The following is a 24,764-nucleotide window of genomic DNA, read 5'->3' on the forward strand; positions in this document are numbered from 1 at the left end:
CACAGCAGTTCCCGGTGCAGAGTAAACGGGACTGGGTCCCCTTTTGGTCAACGTTTGGAGCTCCAGGAAGGCAGAGTTGCCTATCCAGCTGATTAAAAAAGGGACTCAAGAAGGAAGCCAGACTGGAGATTCCCGGGCAGAAAAGCACCATGAATCTTAATGCCGCTGTTTTAGCCAGCGCAGTGGGTTGCTCAGATTTCGGCGCTGGGAATCAACAAGTTGGACATCCTCTCAGAGACCTAATTTGAAAATCGGTAATTACAAAGACGACAGGTGGATAAATTTACAATGACGGGAAGAAACCAGCATAAAAAGGCTGAGAATACTCAAAATCAGAATGCCTCTCCCTCTACAGGGGATCACAGTTCCTCATCAACAAGGGAACAAGGCCTGATGGAGAATGAGTGCGTTCCATTAACAGAATTAGGCTTCAGAATGTAGATAATAAGAAACTTCAGTGAGTTAAAAGAACATGTTCTAGCCCAATGTAAAGATACTAAGAACCTTGAAAAAAGGTTTGACGAAATCCTAACAAGAATAGACAATTTAGAGAGGAATATAAGTGAATTAATGGAACTGAAGAATACAATACGAGACAAAGTATGCACAGGTTTTAACAGTTGAATTGATCAAGCAGAAGAAAGGATATCAGAGGTTGAAGCCCAACTTAATAAAATGAAACAAGAAGACAAGATTAGAGAAGAAAGAGTAAAAAGGAATGAGCAAAGTCTCCAAGAAATATGGGACTATGTGAAAAGACCTAATTTACGTTTGATAGGTGTACCTGAATGTCATGAAGAGAATGAATGCAAGCTGCAAAATATTCTTCAGGATATTAGTCAGGAAAACTTTCCTAACCTAGTAAGGCAGGACAATACTCAACTCCAGGTAATACAGAGAACACCACAAAGATATTCCTCACATAGAGCAACCCCAAGACACATAACTGTTACATTTACCAGAGTTGAAATAAAGGAGAAAATTCTAAGGGCAGCTAGAGAGGAAGGTCAGGTTACCCATAAAGGGAAGCCTATTAGACTCACAGCAGATCTCTCAGCAGAAACTTTAAAAACTAGAAGAGAGTGGGGGTCAATATTCAATATCCTCAAAGAAAAGAATTTTCAACCCAGAATCTCATATCCAGCCAAACTAAGCTTCATAAATGAGGAAAAAATAAAATTTTTCACGAACAAGCAAGCACTCAGAGATTTCATCACCACCAGGCCTGCTTTACAAGAGCTTCTTAAAGAAGCACTATACACAGAAAGAAACAACCAGTATCAGTCATCCCAAAAACTTACCAAAAGGTAAAGAGTATCTCCATAATGAAGAATGTATATCAACTAATGGGAAAAATAGCCAGCTAGCATTAAACGACAATATGAAACTCACAAATATCAATATTAACCCTAAATTTAAATGGATTAAATGCCCCAATCAAAGACACAGACAGGCAAATTGAATAAAAAGTCAAAACCGAGGGAGAGAGATCCAAGATGGCTGATCACTAGCAGCTCGGGCACCTAGCTCCCAGTGAAAGCGCAGAGAATGAGAGGACGCCACATTTTCAGACGAATATTTGTTGCTCACGGACCAAGAGATTCCCAGCGGAGGAGCCCCATGGGTCACCAGGGCGACTCTTGTGGCCGGTGCGGCGGTTTAGCTTGTGCCTTAGAGTGGCAGTTCTTGGTGCAGAGTCCGGAGATTCCCGGGCAGAAAAGCACCATCAATCTTAACACCGCTGTTTTGGCCGGCACAGTGGATTGCTCAGATTTTGGCGCTGGGAATCAAAAAGTTGGACGTCCGCTCAGAGACCTAGTTAGAAAGTCGATAATTACAAAGACGACAGAGGGATAAATATATAATGAAGGGAAGAAAGCAGCCTAAAAAGGCAGAGAATACTCAAAATCAGAGTGCCTCTGCCTCTACAGGTGATCGCAATTCCTCATCAGTAACGGAACAAGGCTTAATGGAGAACGAGTGTGTTCCAATAACAGAAGCAGGTTTCAAAATGTGGGTGATAAGAAACTTCCGTGAATTCAAAGAACTTGTTCTAACCCAATGCAAAGAAACTAAGAACCTTGAAAAAAGGTTTGATGAAATGCTAATGAGAATGGACAATTTAGAGAGGAACATAAGTGAATTGATGGAGCTGAAAAACACAACACAAGAACTTCGCAAAGTATGCACAAGTTTAAACAGTCGAATTGATCAAGCAGAAGAAAGGATATCAGAAGTCGAGGACCAGCTCAGTGAAATGAAACGAGAAGACAAGATTGGAGAAAAAAGGATAAAAAGGAATGAGCAAAGCCTCCAGGAAATATGGGACTATGTGAAAAGACCTAATTTACGTTTGATAGGTGTACCTGAATGTAATGAAGAGAATGAATCCAAGTTGGAAAATACTCTTCAGGATATCATTCAGGAAAACTTTCCCAAGCTAGCAAGGCAGGGTAATATTCAACTTCAGGTAATACAGAGAACACCACAAAGATATTCTTCAAGAAGACCAACCCCAAGGCACATAATCGCCAGATTTATTAGGGTTGAAATGAAGGAGAAAATACTAAGGGCAGCCAGAGAGAAAGGTCAGGTTACCCGTAAAGGGAAACCTATCAGACTTACAGCAGATCTCTCAGCAGAAACCCTACAAGCTAGAAAAGAGTGGTGACCAATATTTAACATCCTTAAAGAAAAGAACTTTCAACCCAGAATTTCCTATCCAGCCAAACTAAGCTTTATGAGCAAAGGAAAAATTAAATCTTTTGCGAACAAACAAGTACTTAGAGAGTTCACCACCACCAGGCCTGCTTTACAAGAGCTTCTGAAAGAAGCACTATACATATAAAGGAACAACCAATATCAGCCTTTTCAAAAATATATCAAAAAGCAAGAACATTAACACAATGAAAAATTTACATCAACTTATGGGCAAAACAGCCAGCTAGCATCAAATACCAGTATTAAACTTATATATATTCTAATTGGATAAAAAGCCAAAACCCATCGGTATGCTGCATCCAGACTCATCTTACATGCAACAATACACAAAGACTCAAAACAAAGAGAAGGAGGAAGATTTACCAACCAAACAGAGAGTAAAAATAAATAAACAAAAAGCAGGAAATGCAATTCTCGCCTCTGATAAAGTAGACTTTAAAGCAACAAAGATCAAAAGAGGCAAAGAAGGACATTACATAATGGCAAAAGGATTAATGTAACAAGAAGAGCTAACGATTCTGTAGATCAACGAGACAGAAAATTAACAAGGACATTCAGGACTTGAACTCAGACCCAGAACAAGTAAACTTAATAAACATTTATAGAACTCTCCACTTCAAATACACAAAACATACATTACCACCTCACACTTATTCCAAAAGTGACTACATAATTGGAAGTAAATCACTCCTCAGTAATCGCATAGCATATCATAGGTTTAAATGAAATATTGGTTGGCTGTTTGTTTGTTATTTTCTTCCCTTATTTTTTCCTGACTACATCATTAAGTATAATTATCGGTATAAAAGAGGTTTTCTTTTTTTTTTTTTTTTGAGACGGAGTTTCGCTCTTGATACCCAGGCTGGAGCGCAATGGCGCGATCTCGGCTCACCGCAATCTCCGCCTCCTGGGTTCAGGCAATTCTCCTGCCTCAGCCTCCTGAGTAGCTGGGATTACAGGCACGCGCCACCGTGCCCAGCTAATTTTTTGTATTAGTAGAGACGGGGTTTCACCATGTTGACCAGGATGGTCTCGATCTCTTGACCTTGTGATCCACCCGCCTCGGCCTCCCAAAGTGCTGGGATTACAGGCGTGAGCCACCGCGCCCGGCCTAAAAGAGGTTTTCAAAACTCATTACTAAATTGCATTCTAGCCTGGGCAAGAAAGCAATACTCCCATTCTCTCTCTCTTTTTCTCTTTCTTTTTCCTCCTCTTCTTCATTCTTTTTTTCTTTCTTTCTAAAAAAAAAAAAAAAAAAATCTATCATGTCCCCTTCCATCTCATCTCTTTTCTGCCTTCCTCCTCTGCTGCATCTCTCTAACTGTTCTTTCTTTTCTGCAAAAAAAAAAAAAAAAAAAAGTCAAAACCCATGGGTACGCTGTATCCAGATCCATCTCATAAGCAAGGACATACTAAGACTTAAAGCGTTGGTGGAAGACATACCAATCAAATGGAGAGCAAAAAAAAAAAAAACAAAAACCAGGAGTTGTAACTTTCATCTCTGACAAAATAGACTTTAATAGTAACAAAGACTAAAAGAAACAAAGAAGGACATTACATAATGGTAAAAGGATTAATGCAACAACAGGAGTCAATGATCACAAATATATACACACTCAATATAGGAACACCCAGATACATAAGACAAGTTCTTAATGACTCATAAAGAGATTTGGACTCCTGCACAATAATAGTGGGAGACTTTGACACCACACTGTTAATATTCGATGGATCAACGAGATAGAAAATTAACAGGGACATCTATGATTTGAACTCAGACCTGGAACAAGTAAACTCAGTGAATATTTATAGAATTATTCACCCCAGGTCCACAGAACATACATTTTTCTCAGTATCGCATTACACCTATTTTGAAAGTGACTACATAATTGGAAGTAAACCACTCTTCAGCATTTGCATAGCATTTCACAGGCTTAAATGAAATATTGGTTGGCTGTTTGTTTTTTTCTTCCCTTATTCCTTCCTGTCTTCGCTGTTAAGCACAATTATCGGCATAAAAGAGGTTTTTAATACCTATTTTTAGATTGCATTCCAGCCTGGGCAATAGAGCAAGACTCCTGTTCTCTCTCCCCTTTTCTCTTTTTCTCTCTTTCTTTCTTCTCTTTTTCTCTTTCTCCCTCACTCCCTCTTTCCCTCCCTCTCTCCCTCCTTCCTTTAAAAAAAAAAAAAAGAAATAATCCAACATTCAATATCCTATTTTAAGATTTCTAAATGTCTAATTTTCTCTTTATTTAGAGAGCTGCCTTTACTATTTTGGTGATATACTACATAAAAAATACTTATAAAGACTTTAGGCTGGGTGCAGTGGCTCATGCCTATAATCCCAGCACTTTAACAGGCTCACTCAAGGCTCTGATCTCCAACCCCATTTTAAAAATTAGATTGTTTTTGTTCCTCAACAGAACCTTTCACCATAGAGGTTAACAGAAACGTAACACAAAAGATGAGGGAGGGAAAACTATACATCCCAAGTTCACAAAAGAATTAACCATGTTTGTATATTGTATACCACACAATAAAAACTCTGTCCGGTAATTTGCTTTCTTTATATTTTTAAGTGACCACTGGCCTGGCTGAATTACCTTTGTAACTAGCAAGGTTAAAATTTTTTTAGGTTATCTGTATAGTGGCATTTTGCTATACAAAAAAAAAAAAAAGAAAAAAATGTTTTAGGTTAAATGTCTATATGGGAACAGAAAACCTGATATTATTCATAAGATATCCAAACCAATGTGAGGCAAAAAATAAAAAAACTAAACAAATATTTTAGTTGAAAATCTATCATTGAAACACACAAAAAAAGAAAAAGAAAACGAATAAAAAAAAATCTATCATTGAGAAAATAATAAAGATTTAAACTACCCATGTTATTTGTCAAAATTGTTTTCATTTAGATCTACACCAAAGTTATAAGTTCTTTTACTTCAAAAAGGTACAATAAACTGTTTTTTAAAGCTGTATTTCTAGGCTGGGCGCAGTGGCTCACGCCTGTAATCCCAGCACTTTGGGAGGCCTAGATGGGAGGATCATGAGGTCAGGAGATCGAGACATCCTGGTCAACATAGTGAAACCCCGTCCCTACTAAACTCAAAAAAATTAGCTGAGTGTGGTGGCATGCGCCTGTAGTCCCAGCTACTCAGGAGGCTGAGGCAGGAGAATCGCTTGAACTCGGGCGGCAGAGGTTGCAGTAAGCAAGATCATGCTACTGCACTCCAGTCAGGCAACAGAGCAAGACTCCGTCTAAAAAAAAAAAAAAAGAAAAAAGAAAAAGAAAAAAGGCTGTGTTTCTAAAAACAACAGGATAAAAATGCACAGCCAATGTGTTCAAGACATTTCCAGCGCTGACATGTAATTCACACTGCAACCATAATTAAAAAGTAAAGCTATAACGGAGGTTGCAAAAATATCACTAGATTTTGCTTTAAGAGGAAAACATTTGCTGTAACAATGAGGGTATTAATTTTAATCTTCATTTTGATCTCTCAAAGGAATAGAAGAAACTAGAAATAATGGTTATCTCCAGGGCAGGGAACTAATGTGGGCCAAGGGTTGAGGGAGATTTACTTTTCACTTTTGTAAATACCCTTTTGAATTTTATAAATTTTATATGCGTGTATATGAGATATTCAGAAAGTTTCTTTTTAATATAAATGTTTAAATAATAACCTTTTTTATTTTCTTAGAATGGCATGTACTGTATTTCTAAGTAACACTGGAATTAGCATCTTTCAGCAAGACCACTGAAATTCTAAATAATTTAAAGATTGCCGGGTGTGGTGACTCACGCCTGTAATCCAAGCACTGTGGAGGCCAAGGCGGGAGGATTACCTGAGATCAGGAGTTCAAGACCAGCTTGACCAACATGGTGAAACCCCATCTTAAAAATAATAATAATAATAATAATAATTTAAAGATAATTTTTTTTAGCTAGTAGAGGAGAAACAATTATTGCCTCTACTTCAAATAATACGCCCTATTCCTATTTCCATTATGACTTCTGAAAATTTATATCATAACTTAAAAGTAACAATGTCTGTTTCAGGTGGCATATTAATAAGGTATATTATTATTAGAGTATAGAATCCACACACAAATGGCTCTCATTAAAAAAAGAGAGAAAGAAAGAAGGAAGGAAGGAAGGAAAGAAAGAAAAAGAAAGAAAGAAAAGAAAAGAAAAGGAAAGTCCTCCGTATTCCTGGGTTCTGCATCTGTATTCAAGCAATTGTGCACTGAAAACATTCCCCCTAAAAATTGCATCTGTACTTAACATGGGCAAACTTTTCTTCCTGTCATTATTCCCTAAACACTATAACTTAACAACTATTTACAAAGCATTTATATTAATTAGGTACTATAAGTGATCCAGAGATAATTTAAAGTATACAGGAAGATATACATAGGTTAAATGCAAATACTATGCCATTTTATATAAGAATCTTGAGCATCCTAGGATTTTGGTATCTGTAGGCATTCCTGGAACCAATCCCCCAAGGATACCAAGGGACACACTGCACAAACAAAAGAAAAGCACCAAAACCAAACCAAGGGAAAAAAATGGTGGAAAAAATGTCTAACATTCAATTCAACTACATTTACTCAGCTACCTATATGCACCTAGCACCTTCCTATAGATATAAAGAAAAGTTTCCATCTCTCTCAATACAGTTTTCAGTCTCCCATCAGTTATCACAGAATATACTAAAATTGCAATCAAAACAAATAATAGTCTTAAACTATATGGTTTGTTCTAAGAAAGGACTGTTCATGAATACAAGTTTAAAAGCAAGTAGAAAATGTGTTTCTGGAAGTCTGTTTCCCCACCATTAGCTTACTGCTATCTACTTCAGTAGCTGAAAAGCAAGTAAATCTCCACACAATTAGAAAAAACTTAAAACAGGTGGGCATGGTGGCGCACACCTGTACTCCCAGCACTTTGGGAGGCCGATGCGGGTGGATCACCTGAGGTCAGGAGTTTGATACCAGCCTGACCAACATGGCGAAACCCTGTCTCTACTAAAAAATATAAAAATTAGCCAGGCATGGTGGCAGGCGCCTGAAATCGCAGCTACCCCAGAGGCTGAGGCAGGAGAATCGATTGAATCCGGGAGGCAGAGGTTGCAGTGAGCCGAGATCATGCCATTGCACTCCAGTCTGGGTAACAGAGCAAGACTCAGTCTCAAAAAAAAAAAAAAAGAAAAGAAAAGAAAAAAGAAAAAGAAAGAAAAAGCTTAAAACAATCAGGGTTCTTTGGTAGTTCAGTCTGAACAACAGTCTGAAAAACAAAGTAACACCAAATCAACAGAACAATCAATTGCCTTCTAACAATCCAATTGCAAATTAAGTTAGCAGAGCTGATGACTCTATGAAGGTGCACAGGCTGGGTGTAGGGTTGAAGGCCTGTGTGACCTCAACTCAGGTGGGGAGTCAGAAATGTTACAACTGGAGCCAGAGAGACAGAGCCCCACCCTGTAGAAGGTGCACAGACTGCCAGGAAAATGCCCAAGGAGATTACGGGGAATGTGGGAGAACGAGGGAGAAAAAAATCAAGTTAAGGAAAGGGAAGCAGACAGAAGTGGTTCCCTTTTGGGGGAGGGAGGTGGTGTTCGGAGGAGGGCATTAAGATTCAGGAAGACTACTGACCTGCAATGACCTTATTTATGGCTAGTTGTTTTAACAAGAAAACATTACTGTGACTAGACAACCACCAAACATCTGTTTCTATTGCAGCTTATGAAAGTCATAAGAGGTTTTTATTTATTTGGATACAGGGTCTCGCTCTGTTGCCCAGGCTGGAGTACAGTGGCACGATCATAGTTCACTGCAGCCTCTACCTTCTGGGCTCAATCCATATCTTGTCTCAGCTACATGAGAAGTTTGGACTACAGGCATGTGCCACCAAACCTGTCTAACTTTTTAAATTTCTTGTAGATACAGGGTCTCACTATTTTGCACAGGTTGGTCTCAAACTCTTGGGCTCAAGTGATCCACTTGCCTCAACCACTAAAAGGGCTAGAATTACAGGCTTGAGCCACCGCACCCAGCCTAGAAGTGGCTTCTATTTTTTTATTTTAAATTTACTTATTTATTTTTGAAACCAAGTCTTGCTCTGTCGCCCAGGATACAGTACAGTGGCACTATCTCAGCTTACTGAAACCTTCTCCCAAGTAGCTGGGACCACATGTGCCCACCACCATGTCCAGCTAATTTTTTAATTTTTTGTAAAGACAAAGTCTCACTATATTTTCCAGGCTGGTTTCAAACTCCGGGCTTCAAGCAATCCTCCTGTCTCAGCTTCCCAAAATTCTGGAATTATAGTCATGAGCCATTGCACCCAGCTTCCCAAGTGTTTTTTTTTTTTTTAATCTGTGTTCTATAGTTTATTTTATTGATAAGTTCGACAAAAATCTACGTTTGCAACATGTGATATTATGACAGAGAGATATATAGATTTACATCCATGGTCCCTGGTTTATAACTCCATAGCCCTTGTTATAATGCTGGGGTGCTTTAGGCCTCAGAAGCAGGTCTCAGAAACAGAATCTCGGCCAGGCACAGTGGCTCACGCTTGTAATCTCAGCACTTTGGGAAGCCAAGGTGAGTGGATCACCTGAGGCCAGGAGTTTGAGACCAGCCTGGCCAACATGGTGAAACCCTGTCTCCACTAAAAAAATACAAAAATTAGCCAGGTGTGGTGGTGCACAACTGTAATCCCAGCTACTTGGGAGGCTGTGGTAGGAGAATCACTTGAACCCAGGAGGCAGAGGTTGTAGGGAGCCAAGATCATGCCACCGCACACCAGCGTAGGCGACAGAGTGAGATTCCATCTCAAAAACAAGACAAGAAAAAAGAGGCTAGGTGCAATGGCTCACGTCTATAATCCCAGCACTTTGGGAGGCCAAGGTGGGAGGATCTTGAGGTCAAGAGATTGAGACCATCCTGGCCAACATGGTGAAACCCCGTCTCTACTAAAAAATACAAAAATTAGCTGGGCGTGGTGGTGTGCACCTGTAGTCCCAGCTACTCAGGAGGCTAAGGCAGGAGAATTGCTTGAACCCAGGAGGGTGGAGGCTGCAGTGAGCTGAGATCTTGCCATTGCACTCCAGCCTGGCGCCTGGCAACAGAGTAAGACTCTGTCCCAAAAAAAAAGAAAAAGAAAAAAGGAAACAGATCGATTTCTCTCTCTCTCTCTTTCTCTCTCTCTCTCCCCTCTGACCTTCTGCCCTTTTTTTTGACCTGCTCCTTTTTCTCCCCAAGGCAGGCCTTAAAAACTAAAAATATAATCTCATCTCCCCCAACCTTTCTATCTTGGGGCTGGCCATAAAGAAATTCTCTGACCTTCCTTGTCTAATTGCAGGCCACAAGAACTTCATTTCAGAAGAGGTCCTGCCCCATACCCTGGTAGAATGAAGGCTGCACACAGGGACCAAGAAGAATCTGAACAGACAATCCTTTTGATGATTTTCCCGCTCAGTCTATTAATATTAGATCATACCCTTTTTGTCTAATCATATTTCTACATGGTTGTTCGTACATTAATCATGACTGTCCAATAAAGTCTCCATAAAAGGCCCAAGAAGACAGGGTTTGAGGAGCTTCCAGAGAGCTGAACATGTGGAAGCTTACAGGAAGGTTAATGAGAACTCATTAATGTACCAGGAGGGCAGTGTACCCCAACTCTATGAGGATAGCAGTTCCTCACCACTGTGTCTCTCTTCATCTAGCTGTTTATTTGTATCTTTTAAAGTATCTTCTACAGCTGGACACAGTGGCTCACGCCTGCAATCCCAGCACTTTGGGAGGCTGAGGTGGGTGGATCACAAGGGTCAGGAGTTCGAGACCAGCCTGACCAACATGGTGAAACCCCATCTCTAAAAACAACAACAAAAAAATTTTCTATAATAAATCAGTAAACATGTCGCCCTGAGTTCTGTGAGCCACTCTAACAAAGTAATTGAACCCAGTGACGGGGTCATGGAGACCCCAACTTAAAGCGGGTCCATCAGAAGTTCCAGAGGCCCAGATCTGCAACTGGTAGGAAGGATGGGGAAAGTTTTGTCAGACTGAGCCCTCAACTTGTGGGATCTTACACTGTCTCTAGGTAGAGAATGTTGCAATTGAACTGGCAGATACCCAGCTGGTGTCCACTGCAGAACTGATTGCTTAGTTGGTGTGTGGGGAGAAACTTCCACACAATTGGTCACCAGAAATCTTCTGTGTTGATTGTTACTGTGGTATGAGAGCAGAGGAAAAACTGTTTGTTTGTTGTTTCCACTCACATAATATTGAAATGATATCTAGGCCGGGCCCAGTGGCACATGCCTGCAATCTCAGCATTTTGGGAGGTTGAGGCAGGTGTATCATGAGGTCTGGAGTTTTGAGACCAGCCTGGCCAACATAGTGAAATCCCATCTCTACCAAAAACACAAAAAATTAGCTGGGCGTGGTGGCGGACGCCTGTAATCTCAGCTACTTGGGAGGCTAAGGCAGGAGAATCCCTTGAACCTGGGAGGCAGAGGTTGTAGTGAGCCAAGATTGTGCCACTGCACTCCAGCCCAGGTGACAGTGTGAGACTCAATCTCAAAAAAAAAAAGATATCTAATTATGTTGTCACTTTTTCTTTAGATTTTGCTTCAGAATTTTTTGGATAATTTTTCATTTGCTTAATAATATGCTATTTGTTAAAACTTACATATATAAATAAGTATTGTCTGTACTATACTGGGGGTCCTTAAGGCCAATATTTACTAATTATAGCAATGACTCAAGCACATTTATCTAAATGAATACCATTCTACAAAGTAATCTTCCTAAAAATGAAAAATACGCACCAGATGTGATGGCTCACGCCTGTAATCCTAATCCTAACACTTGTAGGTGGGAGGATTGCTTAAGCCAGGAGTTTGAGAGCAGCCTAAGCAGCATAGTGAGACCAACCCTGTGTCTACAAAACTAAAAAAAAAAAAATTAGTCAGGTGTGATGGCGTACACCTATAGTCCCAGCTACTCAAGAGGCTGAGGTGAAAGAAACACTTCAGCAAGGAGGTCATGCGTATGGTGAGCTATGATTGTGCCACTGCACTCCAGACTGAGCAAGAGAGTGAAACCCTGCCTCAAAATTAATTAATTAATTAATTTTAAGAGATAAGCAAAAAACATATTTATTCCAAAGATGATGTCAATATTCCAAACTTTTCATAACTTCTCTTTAGAGAAGAAATATGTAGTTTATGAGATATTGAAAGAACCAACCTGATTACTTTACAATCTCCTATATATGCAAAAAACAAAAATAATAATAAATTAACTCTCAAAGATAAAAGACAATGTTTTCCTTAAAACTCTTCTCCCTCAGCTCCAAAGTTGCCCCAAAGGGGTTCTTATCTCTGATTTCTGGTCCTCTGCTTCTCTTGTTCCTCTCATCATCTACTATAGCCATTCCCCAAGACTGTCAATGGCTCTTTTCTCTCCTTTTTCCAAGCTTCAACTACCAAATTCCTTACTGACAGCCCCCCACTTCCCAGGAATATCATCTCCAGCTGAACATACACGCATCAAGAACCTTAAAAAAAAAACAAAAAAACTTTTCATGTTCAAAACTGTATCATTTCATAAACAGTTCCATCTCATAGCTTTTCCATTTCTATTAAAAACCACTTCCACTAAAAACCATTATAAAAAAAATAAAAACCACTACTATATATTTGGTCAACTGTAGTTGACATTTGAGACATTTCTGAATCTGTCCTTTCTTGTCCTTCTCCCACCCAACATGAGTCAAGTCTCATACCTTAACCCACCATTTCCTTCTTGTCCATCTTCACTGTCTCTAGCCCCTATTAACTCTTATCTGGGCTACTGCTAACTTTTATCTGCCCAATTCACTCCAGCCAGCTATGTCGCCCAGGCTGGAGTGTAATGGCACGACATCAGCTCACTGCAACCTCCGCCTCCCAGGTTCAAGTGATTCTCCTGCTTCAACTCCCAAGTAGCTGGGACTCCAGGTGTGCACTACCACACCCAGCTAATTCTTATATTTTTAGTAGAGATGGGGTTTCGCTATCTTGACCAGGCTGGTCTCGAACTCCTGACCTCAGGTGATCCACTCACCTTGGCCTCCCCAAAGTGCTAGGATTACAGGCGTGAGCCACCATGCCTGGCAAGTAACTTTCTCAAGTGCAATTCTGATCACAACTCATCATCCTCTGAAAACTTGGAGGTCCCCTGGCATTCACCTAATTTGTCTGGCAATCGAAGCTTTCTATGCATTAACCCCAATTCATATCTACAGCGTTATCACCAGCAATAACTCTCTCTCATACACACATGTATGTTCTACACTCCAATCAAAATAAGTTATACAGAAGTCCCCATAAATACCTGATTCATTCCTGTCTCTTGCAGTTCACAGTGTTCCCTAGGGATAATAGCAATCAATAAATATCCATCAAATAAATAAATTAGGCCAAGCATGGTGGCTCACACCTATAATCCCAGCACTTTGGGAGGCCGAGACAGGTGGATCACTTGAGGTCAGGAGTTCGAGACCAGCCTGGCCAACATGGTAAAACTCTGTCTCCACTAAAAATACAAAAATTAGCTCAACATGGTGGAGCGCACCTGTAGTCCCAGCTACTCGGAAGGCTGAAACAGAAAAACTGCTTGAACTGGGGAGGCAGAGTTTGCCACTGCACTCCACCCTGGGCAACAGAGCAAGACTCCATCTCAAAAAATTAAGTAATTAATTAATAGAATGGGCTTAATCTTCCCCCATTCCTACAAAATCACATCCTAGCTTCCTTCAGAGTTCATTTCAAAGAAGCTTTTTTCATGAAGCAATCACACCAGTGAGAAGAAATTGCCTCTTCTAAAATCTCATGGCCTCAAATCTTCTGTCATACTCAGTATCTTCTACCCAATATTTCTGTGTTTCTTATCTTCACCACCAGACTTTATGTTTTGTAAGGATACAGTAATTGTCTGAGTAATATAATCTCTATCTAAAGAGAGAGTCCCTTCCTTAATGGTCGTTTAGTCTCTTAATTTGCCTACCAAATTTAAACCCTTTGAAGGCAAAGATTCATATTTGTTTCTTTTTCCCCTGCCTTTCACTATCATATCCCTTATCTAGTGAATGTATCCATTCTCTGTGTCAAAAGTTGTGAAGGTAACTCAAAAAGGCAAGTATCAAAAATATTTCAGAATACCCAAATAGCTTTCCAAAGCAATAAATTTTAATCATTTTGGATATATAATTATTAGTCTGCTGTTTAACAAATCAATTATTCGATAGGTGCTCCAAGGAGATATTAGCTCTTAAAAGCCTAAAAATACTAACCTTCTTATTAAATCAGCATGGTAACTTACACATAGTAGACATACAGGTTACTGTATGAATGAATGAATCAATCAACAAATTAAGGCCAAAACTCTACTCCTAGCCAATAGAACACAGAACTGGGGTCAAACACAAAAAGAGACCTACATAAAAACGTTTAAATATTTTCAATTCTACAAACACTGGCAAGATGAATAGAACTGAACCAACCCCAAAGTCTCATATAGACAAGAGAGACAAAATACAATTGCACAGTTGCATTATCAACATATTATGGGTGAAATCTATGAACTGGGATTTAAAACTTCCTGCCAAGCCTGCTGTCAAGAATGCTCTGACGCTTTTCCTACAAGCAGCCATAAAGACAATTGTGAATAAAGTATAATCAAAGTAATCCAAAAAATCTCCTTTATGCCATCAACTGAAAGAGAAGAAAATAAAGAAGCCACTGGCTTTAAAGTGTGAAAACAGGCCAGGCATGGCTCACGGCTGTAATACCAGCACTTTGAGAAGCCGAGGCAGGTGGATCACCTGATGTCAGAAGTTCAAGACCACTCCAGCCAACATGGTGAAACCCCATCTCTACTAAAAATACAAATATTAGCCAGGTATGGTAGTAGGCACCTATAATCCCAGCTACTTGGGAGGCTGAGACAGGAGAATTGCTTGAACCTGGGAGGCAAGGTGGTTGCACTGAGCCAAGAACACACCACTGCACACCAGCCTGGGTGACAGAAAAAGATCTTGTCTTAAAAAAAAAAGAATTATAAAGAGTCGGTTGGATGAGGTGGCTCATATCTGAATCCTAGCACTTTAGAAGACTGAAGTGGGCGGCTGGCGTTAAGCTCAGGAGTTCAACATCAACCTGGGCAACATGACAAAATCCTATCTCTACAAAAAAATACAAAGATGAACCGAGCGTGATGGTTCATGCCTGTGAGCCTAGCTACTTGAGAGACTGAGGCTGGAAGATCACGTGAGCTGGGAAGCAGAGGCTACAGAGAGCTGAGATAGCACCACTGCACTCCAGCCTGGGTGACAGAGCGAGACCCTGTCTCACACACACACATACACACACACAAAACTGTGAAAATCTTGGCTCACACTTGGTAGTAGCTAAAAAGATTTAGCTACTACTTACAACTATGACTTTGGGCAAATCACTAAATATCTCAACTATCATATCTATAAAATTAAGAGGTAGGCCAGGTGCGGTGGCTCATGCCTGTAATCCCAGCACTTCTGGGAGGCCAAGGCGGGCGGATCACAAGGTCAGTTTGAGACCAGCCTGGTCAATACGGTGAAACCTCGTCTCTACTAAAAATACAAAAATTAGCTGGGAGTGGTGGCACACGCCTGTAGTCTCAGCTACTCAGAAGGCTGAGGCAAAAGAATCCCTTGAACCCAGGAGGCAGAGGTTGCAGTGAACCGAGATCACACCACTGCACTCCAGCCTGGGTGACAGTGTGAGACTCCATCTCAAAAAAAAAAAAAAAAAAAAAAAGGTAATCTGGGATATCTGGAAAAAAGGAATAAACTTTTCTTCTCCTCTTAAGATCTTTAAAAGAAAAATGATGGTTGAAAGCAAAAAATGTAATATTGTCTGATGGGGATTTCAGTGTACATAGATTAATAAATATGAGAATTACAACAAAAAGCAGTGAGGGTAAAGGGACCTATATGGTGATAAGTTTTATACATTCTTCTTAAAGTGGTAAAATGTTAACTCTAAGTACACTATGAAAAGTTAAGGATGGATATTTTAACTCCTACAGCAAGTACTAAAAAAACCTACACAAAGAAATATAGTAAAAAACTCACTATTAAAATGGAATACTGGCTGGACACAGTGGGTCACACTTGTAATCCTAGCACTTTGTGAGGTCAAGGCAGGCGGATCATCTGAGCTCAGGAGTTTAAGACCAGCCAGACCAACACGGTGAAACTCCACTTTTACTAAAAAAAAAAAAAAATAGCTGGGCATGGTGACGCAAACCTGTAATTGCAGCTACTTGGGAGGCTGAGGCATGAGAATTGCTTGAACCCAGGAGGCAGAGGTTGCAGTGAGCCCAAATCACACCACTGCACTCCAGCCTGGGCAATGGAGCAAAACTGTGTCTCAAAAAAAAAAAAAAAAACTAGGCCGGGCGCGGTGGCTCAAGCCTGTAATCCCAGCACTTTGGGAGGCCGAGGTGGGTGGATCACGAGGTCAAGAGATCGAGACCATCCTGGTCAACATGGTGAAACCCCGTCTCTACTAATACAAAAAATTAGCTGGGCATGGTGGCGCGTGCCTGTAATCCCAGCTACTCAGGAGGCTGAGGCAGGAGAATTGCCTGAACCCAGGAGGCGGAGGTTGCGGTGAGCCGAGATCACGCCATTGCACTCCAGCCTGGGTAAAAAGAGCGAAACTCCGTCTCAAAAAAAAAAAAAAAAAAAAAACAAAACTAAACATGGAAGAAAAGGAGAGGACAAAAAAAAACCCACAGACACCAAATTATAATAAACCATATTAATAATTATATTAAATGTAAATGGCCTAAAATATGCTAATTAAAAGAGATTGTCAGAATCAATTTAAAAAAGCAAGACCCAGCTACATGCTATTTATTAAAATCTTACTTTAAATAAAATGGCATAGGTAAGTTAAAAGTAAAATGTAGCCCTACATATTATTCCCCCAAACTGGAAATAACACAAATTCTTAAGGATGGATGGCTAAAAACTACCATACATACATACAATAGAATATTACTTAGCAACTTAAAAAATTATTGGTATGTACAACAAAATGGATTAATCTCTAAGGCATTATGCTGGGTAAAAGAAATCGGTCTCAAACAGTTACAAACTATATGACTCATTTACAGAAAAGGAGAAGGTAAAACTATAGCAATTAGAAGAGAGCAATGGTTGCCAACAGTTAGGGGTGGAGGTAGGGCAACATGAGGGAGTTTTTTAGGATGATAGAACTGAGAAACCCATGGTTGTGGTGATAGTTATATAAATCGACACATGTATTGAAATTCATAGAATTGTACACCAAAAGTCAATTTTACTGTATGTCAATTTAACATAAAGTAAAATAAAAATTAAGTGGATAATCTCCATGGACCCTTCCAGACTATGATTCTATCAGTGAGAAAAAGAGAGGGGAGGAAAAAGGAACACAAAGAGAATGCTAAGTCCCATTGGCATAAAAGCCACTACTCACAAGAATCTGATTACTCTACAAAAATATACAAAACAAACCCAATCTTAAGAATTCATTCCCAGAAGGGGCTAAGAAAACTGGACATTTGGATCTAAAATGTGTATATTTTTAAATGTCTATGAATGGCTCTTGTCTGTTTCTATATTTTCTACTTTGAAGAAGCTGCCAATTTCTCCTGGCTGAGTGCCAATTTCCCTGCTTGGGGTTACTCAGTTTACAAACATCCTTTTATTTATAGCTTATACTCTGGAGTCTCTCTCGGCGGTTACAATAACGACTCGCAGGGTACTAGAAAGTTCAGCGCTCCTCATCCGAAACTAAGGTCCCTGTAGGACACAGCACACCCTATTCACTAGTTTCAGACCTAAAGATGCTGGGCGGGAGGTCTTCCCAAGTCAGAAAGCCTCCCAAAGGAGGAGGACGCTGCAGGCCGGACTTCGGGGCATTTCTGCCGTCTCCGGACTGCCTTGGCGCTTCCGGGGCAGCTGACCGTTTTGAGGACTGTGCCGGTGTGGGGCTGTGGGCTGCAGAAGGTTCAGCCCAGCGACCTTGGGCAAGTCCCCTCCTCTCCTCGAGTAAGAAGAAAATTCTGGGAAGGCTGTGTAAGGGAGCTTCCCATCGCCGCCTCAGAATCCACTTTCTGCCTCCCTACCCTCGCTTCTCCAGCGCCAAGAAGGAACCACACTTTCCCCTCACAGACTTCATCCCAGCCTTAGGCCCTCCACCCATCCCAGTCCCTGGGAAACCAGCAGGAACTAACGCATCCAGCCGAGGGCATGGCCCGAAGGCAAGGCGGAGGCATTAAACACCAAATCCCAGTCTCAGCCCACTCCCCTCAAGCGGGCCTCCGGGGCGCATTCCCGCCCGCCCCTCCCTGCGGTCGCGGCCCACCAGGTCTCGCTTCCACCAGGGAAGTGCAGAGCGCGCCGGGCAGGATCGGGTGAGGGGCCGGGACAGGAGGCGCCCACCTTGAGCTGGGACTTGGAGACTTTGCCGCTGTGGTCGTGGTCGAGTGCAGTGAAGGCGTGCCAGATGGCTTTGAGCAGCTCGTCCTTCAAGCTCCCCATGGTCGCTGCCCTGCTGCCCCGCCAACCCCTCCTGCCCAGCCAGCCCCTCCGCGCCTCTGACGCCCCTTAGCCTCCACAGCCGCCGCCCGCCGCGCAGTCACCTGACCCACCAGGCCCCGCCCCCGCCAGGCCCCTCCCTGCTGCCGGCGCTGATCGGGAGGGCGCACACCGCCGCCGGAGCTTGGATTCGGCGGGTCAAGTCACCCCTGATGGCAGGAATGCCTGGCCTTCTGTGTCAGCCAGGACGGTAAACACATTCCCCCAATGTCTCCCAGACCAGCTTGGGCCATTTTGGGTGCTCAAGTACAACGCCCCACGCAAATGACCCTCTATCTTGGGGAAAAACCCGAGAGACTAGGTGAGCAGCCTACCCGGCCCCTCCCAGCGCCCCGCGGTGAAAAAGGGAGCCCTGTTCCTGTCCTGGGAACGGAGTCACTGAAGAGGCCGAAGAAGACCCGGAAAAGTCCCCAGACGGGCTCAAATGCTAACGCAGTCCCAAGTCGGGGAGATGCAAGGCGGCGGGAAGAGGCAGGGAAGGACTTCGAGGGAAGTTTGTTCATTTCGCAAAAGTTTTTTCATGCATACTCTATCTTGGGCTCTAGGGACACAGAGACGAGGTTTAAGGGGAGTTTAGAAATCAGGATCAGGCAGCATTTTTCTTCCTAACCCCTGCCTGTTGTTCAGTCACATCTTAGGAACGGTTTGACCTGGGTAATGCCTCTTGTGTTTGTAGTGTTTCTGTGCTTGCAAAATGGGAGGTTTGGGCCGACTCCAGCAAATCACTCCACCCATTTTACTAATCAGGATAGATGGACCATTTAAAAGAACGTCAAGCCTAGAAATGTGTTCCCTTGATTGCAGCTGTTGAATTAGTATCTGTTCACAATGGTCATTTGATCTCTTTGGGCTTCACATTATCCTGTATAAAAAGAGTACGGTTGCACCAGATGTTCTGGAAGGGTTCTTCCAGCAGTAACATCCTAGGATAATAACTGTTGCTAACTAACTACGGTCTGATTAAGTCACCAAGCCCAGTGCCTCTTCCCTCCAATCCTAGACCAAATCTGAACAGTTAGGGGAGAACAATAAACACCAAGAGTTTTTTAAATGTCCTGGTTCTTAAAGTTTGGTTTTGTTTTGCTACAAGTTCCTTAACGCACATATTTGCCTTATTAAGAAAAGATCTTCATAAGAAAGGGATATTTGGAAAGAGCAGAACAAGAAGGAGCTTTTTCAGTAAGTTTGAGATCAAAAGGGAACTGGTGGGGAAGAGGAGAGGATGGCCCCACTGAAGAAAGAAGGGGCAGGAGCAAAAGGGTTGCCAGCCCCTCACTGTGACGGTCCTGAAGGTCCCACCCCATTTCATCACTATTTGTTAGGACTTTTCTTGCCCTACCAGAATCCAGTTTCTATCACTTATCTTCCCCAATTCCAGCCCAAGTCTGCCAGTCAGCAAAAACACATGGTTTAACCTCTAATTTATTCATGCCAACTCAGCTTACCCTGAATAGTGGCAAAAAAAAAAAAAAAAAGAAGAAGAAGAAGAAAAAAGAAAGAAAAGAAAAAAAACTCCTTATTCTCAAGGTTCAGTTTAACCACTATATGACACTCCTTCTCTCAGTATCTGGAAGCACTGAACATATTTCAAAGCCTTTTTTTTATGACAAGACCAGGACACTGTGGACTTCAAAATTTTTACTTCACCCATAATCTTCATTCACATAATCCAATAATTTTTTTTTTTTTGAGATGGAGTCTCACTGTGTTGCCCAGGCTGGTGTGCAGTGGCACAATCTTGGCTCACTGCAACCTCTGCCTCCCGGGTTCAAGTAATTCTCCTGCTTCAGCCTCCCAAGTAGCTTGGGATCATAGGTGCCTGCCGCCATGCCCAGCTAATGGTTGTATTTTTAGTAGAGATGGGTTTTTGCCATGTTGGCCAGATTGGTCTCAAAGTCCTGTCCTCAAGTGATCTGCTTGCCTCATCCTCCCAAAGGGCTGGGATTATGGGCATCAGCCTCCACACTTCCTATCCAAACAAATTTTAAAGTGGCGTGATGTCATAGAAAGCACTGTGCTTTTCCTGGGTGCAGTGGCTCATACCTGTAATCCCAACACTTTGGGAGGCTGGGGTGGGAGGATTGCTGGAGGCCAGGAGTTCAAGAACAGCCTGGGAAATGTAGCAAAACCCCATCTCCACAGAAAATTAAAAATAAGAAAGAAAGAAAAATAAAGATTTTTCAGAATCTAACAGATTATATTAATCTAATGTTGTATATAACCAATTAACCCAAAATTTAACAGCTTTAAAACCATAATAAACATTATCTCGTATTTTCTGTAATTCAGGAATTTAGAAGCTGCTTAGCTATATAGTTCTGACTTGAAGTTTCTCGGGACGTTGCAGTAAAACATGGGGCTGTAGTCATTTGAAGGCTAGGCTGGTGAAGGAAAATCTACTTCCAAGGTGGTTCACTCACATGGATGGGTCATTTACAGAAGCCCTCACTTCCTCTCTATTTGGGCCTGTCCTCAGGCTGCTTGAGTATCCTTACAACATGTCAGCTGGTTTTCAATTAATTCAAAAAAGAGAAAGATGGAAGCTGCAGTGTTTCTTATGATCCACCATCACGTCATTCACCATCATTTCTGCAATGCTCTACTGATTGCTCAGGTCAAATCTATTTTATTTGGGAGGGAAACTATCAAAATGTATGAGTACCCATAGGCAAGAATCATGGGGGTCATCTTAGAAGATGACTATCACACAGATGTCGGGCAGAATTCAGGCTTTCCCGTTTACTCATCTATGAGTAAATAAGGCTACATTTCCTCATATGTAAGACCATAGAGTTGTTACTGATCTGCTAATATACTTTGTTGGCACAGAGCATTAACTGGCCCACAGCGCCTTCAGCTCCCACCAGATTTTCTATTTCAGCTTCTACAAGCCCTGGGACAAGGCACCATGTGTAGTTCTGTGGTAAGGGCATTAGTTTATGCTACATATCACATGCTCATCAATGTGAAAGATAGCTGTGAGTTCCACTTTGTCCTCATGGGTTCCAGTTTGTCCTGTGGATTCTAGTTTGTCCCCACTCTCCCTCAGTGCATTCCAACTTTTCTTCCTGATTGCTAGCCCTGATGACCTATCATAAACTTCAGGCCCATTGCTGGATACAAAGGGAACAGCCTTCTATGGTCATTCATCAGCTTTCCTTTGTGATCTCCCGTTGGTGACTTTTCTGATGGTCCAGTCATCTTCTTTCAGACCTTTTCTTCCCTAGCTTCTCCTGCAATTGTGTTGTATCCAATTCTTAGAATAAAGCCTGGTTCCATAGTGGTGGCCACTTCCCTGATCAGCCCATAACTGATAATGAAATTGGTGAAGTTAGATACTGCAACAATGGAAAACGTGTCATCTGCTTTGGACAGGGGTGGGCAGAAACCAAAAGGGCCTCAGGTGAAGTCTTGAAGGACAGTGAGGGAATTGTTATTGATGGTTGGTACTTTGAGTTGACTTGTGTCCCCACCAAAATTCGTATTGAAATTGTAACTCCCAGTACCTCAGAATGTGATTTTATTTGCTCTTGTTTTGGTTTTTTTTTAGCCACAGGGTCTCACTCTGTCACCCAGGCTTGGGTACAGTGGTGCAATCCATAGCTCATGTAACCTTGAACTCCCGGGCTCAAGTGATCCTCCTGCCTCCACCTCCCAAGCAGATAGGTGCATACCACCATGCCCACCTAATTTTTTTTACTTTTTTTGTAGAGATAGGGTCTTGCTATGTTGTCCACACTGGTCTCAAACTTCTGGCCTCAGAGGATCCTCCCACTTCAGTCTCCCAAAGCACTGGGATTACTCACATGAGCCACCGCACCCAGCCAGAATGTAATTATATTTGAAGATCGGGTCTTTACAGAGGTAATTCACTTAAAATTATGTCATTAGAATGGGTCCTAATCCAGTATGACTGGCATCCAAATTTTGAACACAAATATGCACACAGAAAGAACACCATGTCAGCCTGAAGACAGATCAGAGTGATGGATCTACAGGCCAAAGAACGCCAAATATTGCTGCCAGCAAGCAAACCATGAGAATCTGGGAGAAAAACATGGGACAGATCTTGCTCACAGCTCTTAGGAAGGACCAACTCTACCAATACCTTGATCTTGGATGTCTTGCCTCTAGAACTGTGAGACCGCTGGGGCAGTAGCTCATGCCTATAATCCCAGCACTTTGAGAGTCCAAGGAAGGTGGGTCACTTGAGGCCAGGAGTTCAAGACCAGCCTGGCCAACATGGCAAAACCCTGTTTCTACTAAAATACAAAAAATTAGCTGGGCACGGTGGCACATACCTGTAATCTCCGCTACTTGGGAGGCTGAGGAATGAGAATTATTTGAACCTGGCAGGCGGAGGTTACAGTGAGCTGAGATTGAGCCACTGCACCCCAGCCTGGGTGACAGAGCGAGATACTGTCTCAAACAAACAAAAAACAAGAACTATGAGATGATAAATTTCTGTAGTCTAAGCCACCAGTTCTGTTGTTTAAGCCACCCTATACCTTGTTATGGCACCCTTAGCAAACTAATACAGTTGGATAAAAGGCGACCCCTGTCGTATAGTGGCAGAAAGTTTGGCAGCACTGTTATATGAGGTAATGTAAAAAACAGAAAGAGTAGCCCAGTATGTGGTGTGCACCTACAGACCCAGCTACTCAGGAGGCTGAGCCAGGAGAATCACTTGAGGTCAGGAATTCAAGGCCAGCCTGTGCAACATAGTGAGACACATCTCAACCAAAAAAAAGAAAGAAAGGGTATCTAATGAAAACTGGAAAGCACAGTTAATGATCTTGTATCTCATGGGTTTGGCTAGGGAGTTTCCAGTCAGAAATGTTGAAACTGCCAAGTGATGTCTTCTATTTGTCTAAGACAAAATACAAAAAGTTGAACTAAGAAATTGTTTAATTTTCAAGCAGCACTTAGAGAGAATATTAAGAAGTCAAGACTTGCTAGATTCAAAAACAAACCTATTTCTAATCTCTAGTATCTCCCAACAAAAAGACTTTCACAGCAGGAGGTGGCCTAATAGCAAAGATTATTGTGCCCCCAGGCTGGAGTTCAAGTAAAGTATGGCCTCTGGGTAAAAATAACCTCAGGTAGCCGGGCATGGTGGCTCACACCTGTAATCCTACACTTTGGGAGGCCAAGCCAGGAGAATCACTTGAGGTCAGAAGTTCAAGACCAGCCTGGGCAACATAGTGAGACCTAATCTCTATAAAAATAAAAAATAATCTCAAGGGCTTTTTTTCAGCTCAGGGAACAGCTGTAAGATTGAAAGGCATGCTTCATAGACATTCCCAATTAGACAAAAAGGCTTCAGGAATTTTAAGAGCATTATCTCAGAGTACCTTGAATCTAAATCCAAGGAAGAGAGAAAATAGTCTTTAAATACTTTAGAGGGCCAGACATGGTGGCTCATGCCTGTAATCTCAACACTTTTGGAGGCCGAAGTGGGTGGATCACTTGAGTTCAGGAGTTCAAGACCAGCCTGGCCAACATAATGAGACCCCCGACTTCTACAAAAAAAATTTTTTTAATAGCTGGGGATGGTGGTGTGCACCTGTAGTCCCAACTACTCTGGAGGCTGTGGTGGGAAGATTGCTTCAGCCTGGGAGGTCAAGACTGCAGTCAGCAAGATCTTGCCACTGCACTCCAGCCTGGGTGACAGAGTAAGACCCTGTCTCTTAAAAGACTTTAGAGTGTGGCTTTTGTCTAATAGAGTGAACCTCAATACTGTTAATAGAAAACTCACAATGTTTTTAAGATAATTATATTGGTAGAAGCACCATAAACTTGAACTGAAAAGAACAGATAGTTCAAAATGAAAAGAGACCTTAGGGCACCAAACTTTACATGGAGAGGGAGCAGGCCAAAAAGACAACTTACTTGCAAACACAGGTTATTTCTCATGGAAAAGGAAGCAAGGCTAAATGCAAAGCCCAAAGTCCAAAGGGAAGAGCCAAGAATCACAGAGAAAAACTCCCATGGAGCAGTTCTAGGCCTTAGTCAAGGAGTTAGAAATATATGCCTGCATGGATTTCAGAATTGCTATGGGCCAGTAACTACTATGTGCCTCTCATTCTTCCTCCCTCTATGGTTTTCTTTCTTTCTTTTTTTTTTTTTTTTGACACCAAGTCTCATCTCACTTTGTGCCCCCAGGCTGGAGTGCAATGGCACGATCTTAGCTGACTGCAACCTCTGTCTCCTGGGTTCAAACAATTCTCCTGCGTCAGTTTCCCAAGTAGCTGGAACTATAGGCACACGCCACCATGACTGGCTAATTTTTTGTATTTTTAGTAGAGACAGGGTTTAACCATGTTACCCAGGCTGGTCTCGAACTCCA

The 24,764-nt window shown here is 41.8% G+C and overlaps 1 protein-coding gene across 2 annotated transcripts in view; it reads right to left on the reverse strand.

Annotated features, from left to right (window-relative positions):
• SWAP70 (switching B cell complex subunit SWAP70) overlaps positions 1-24,764 on the reverse strand; it is a 157,575-nt gene that overhangs the window by 79,496 nt on the left and 53,315 nt on the right. Inside the window, exon 1 of one of the 2 annotated variants that reach the window (XM_012456683.3) lies at positions 18,260-18,461. The exons of the other annotated variant lie outside the window; for it this stretch is intronic. Coding sequence (XP_012312106.2) covers positions 18,260-18,358 — 99 coding nt within the window. The 5' untranslated portion in view covers positions 18,359-18,461. Of the gene's footprint in view, positions 1-18,259; positions 18,462-24,764 lie in introns of those variants that run through there. 2 annotated transcript variants of the gene reach the window in all.

This window comes from Aotus nancymaae, unplaced genomic scaffold, assembly GCF_030222135.1.
Source record: "Aotus nancymaae isolate 86718 unplaced genomic scaffold, 86718_ANA_hifiasm-v0.15.2.pri h1tg000059l, whole genome shotgun sequence".
NCBI classification, from domain to species: Eukaryota; Metazoa; Chordata; class Mammalia; order Primates; family Aotidae; genus Aotus; species Aotus nancymaae.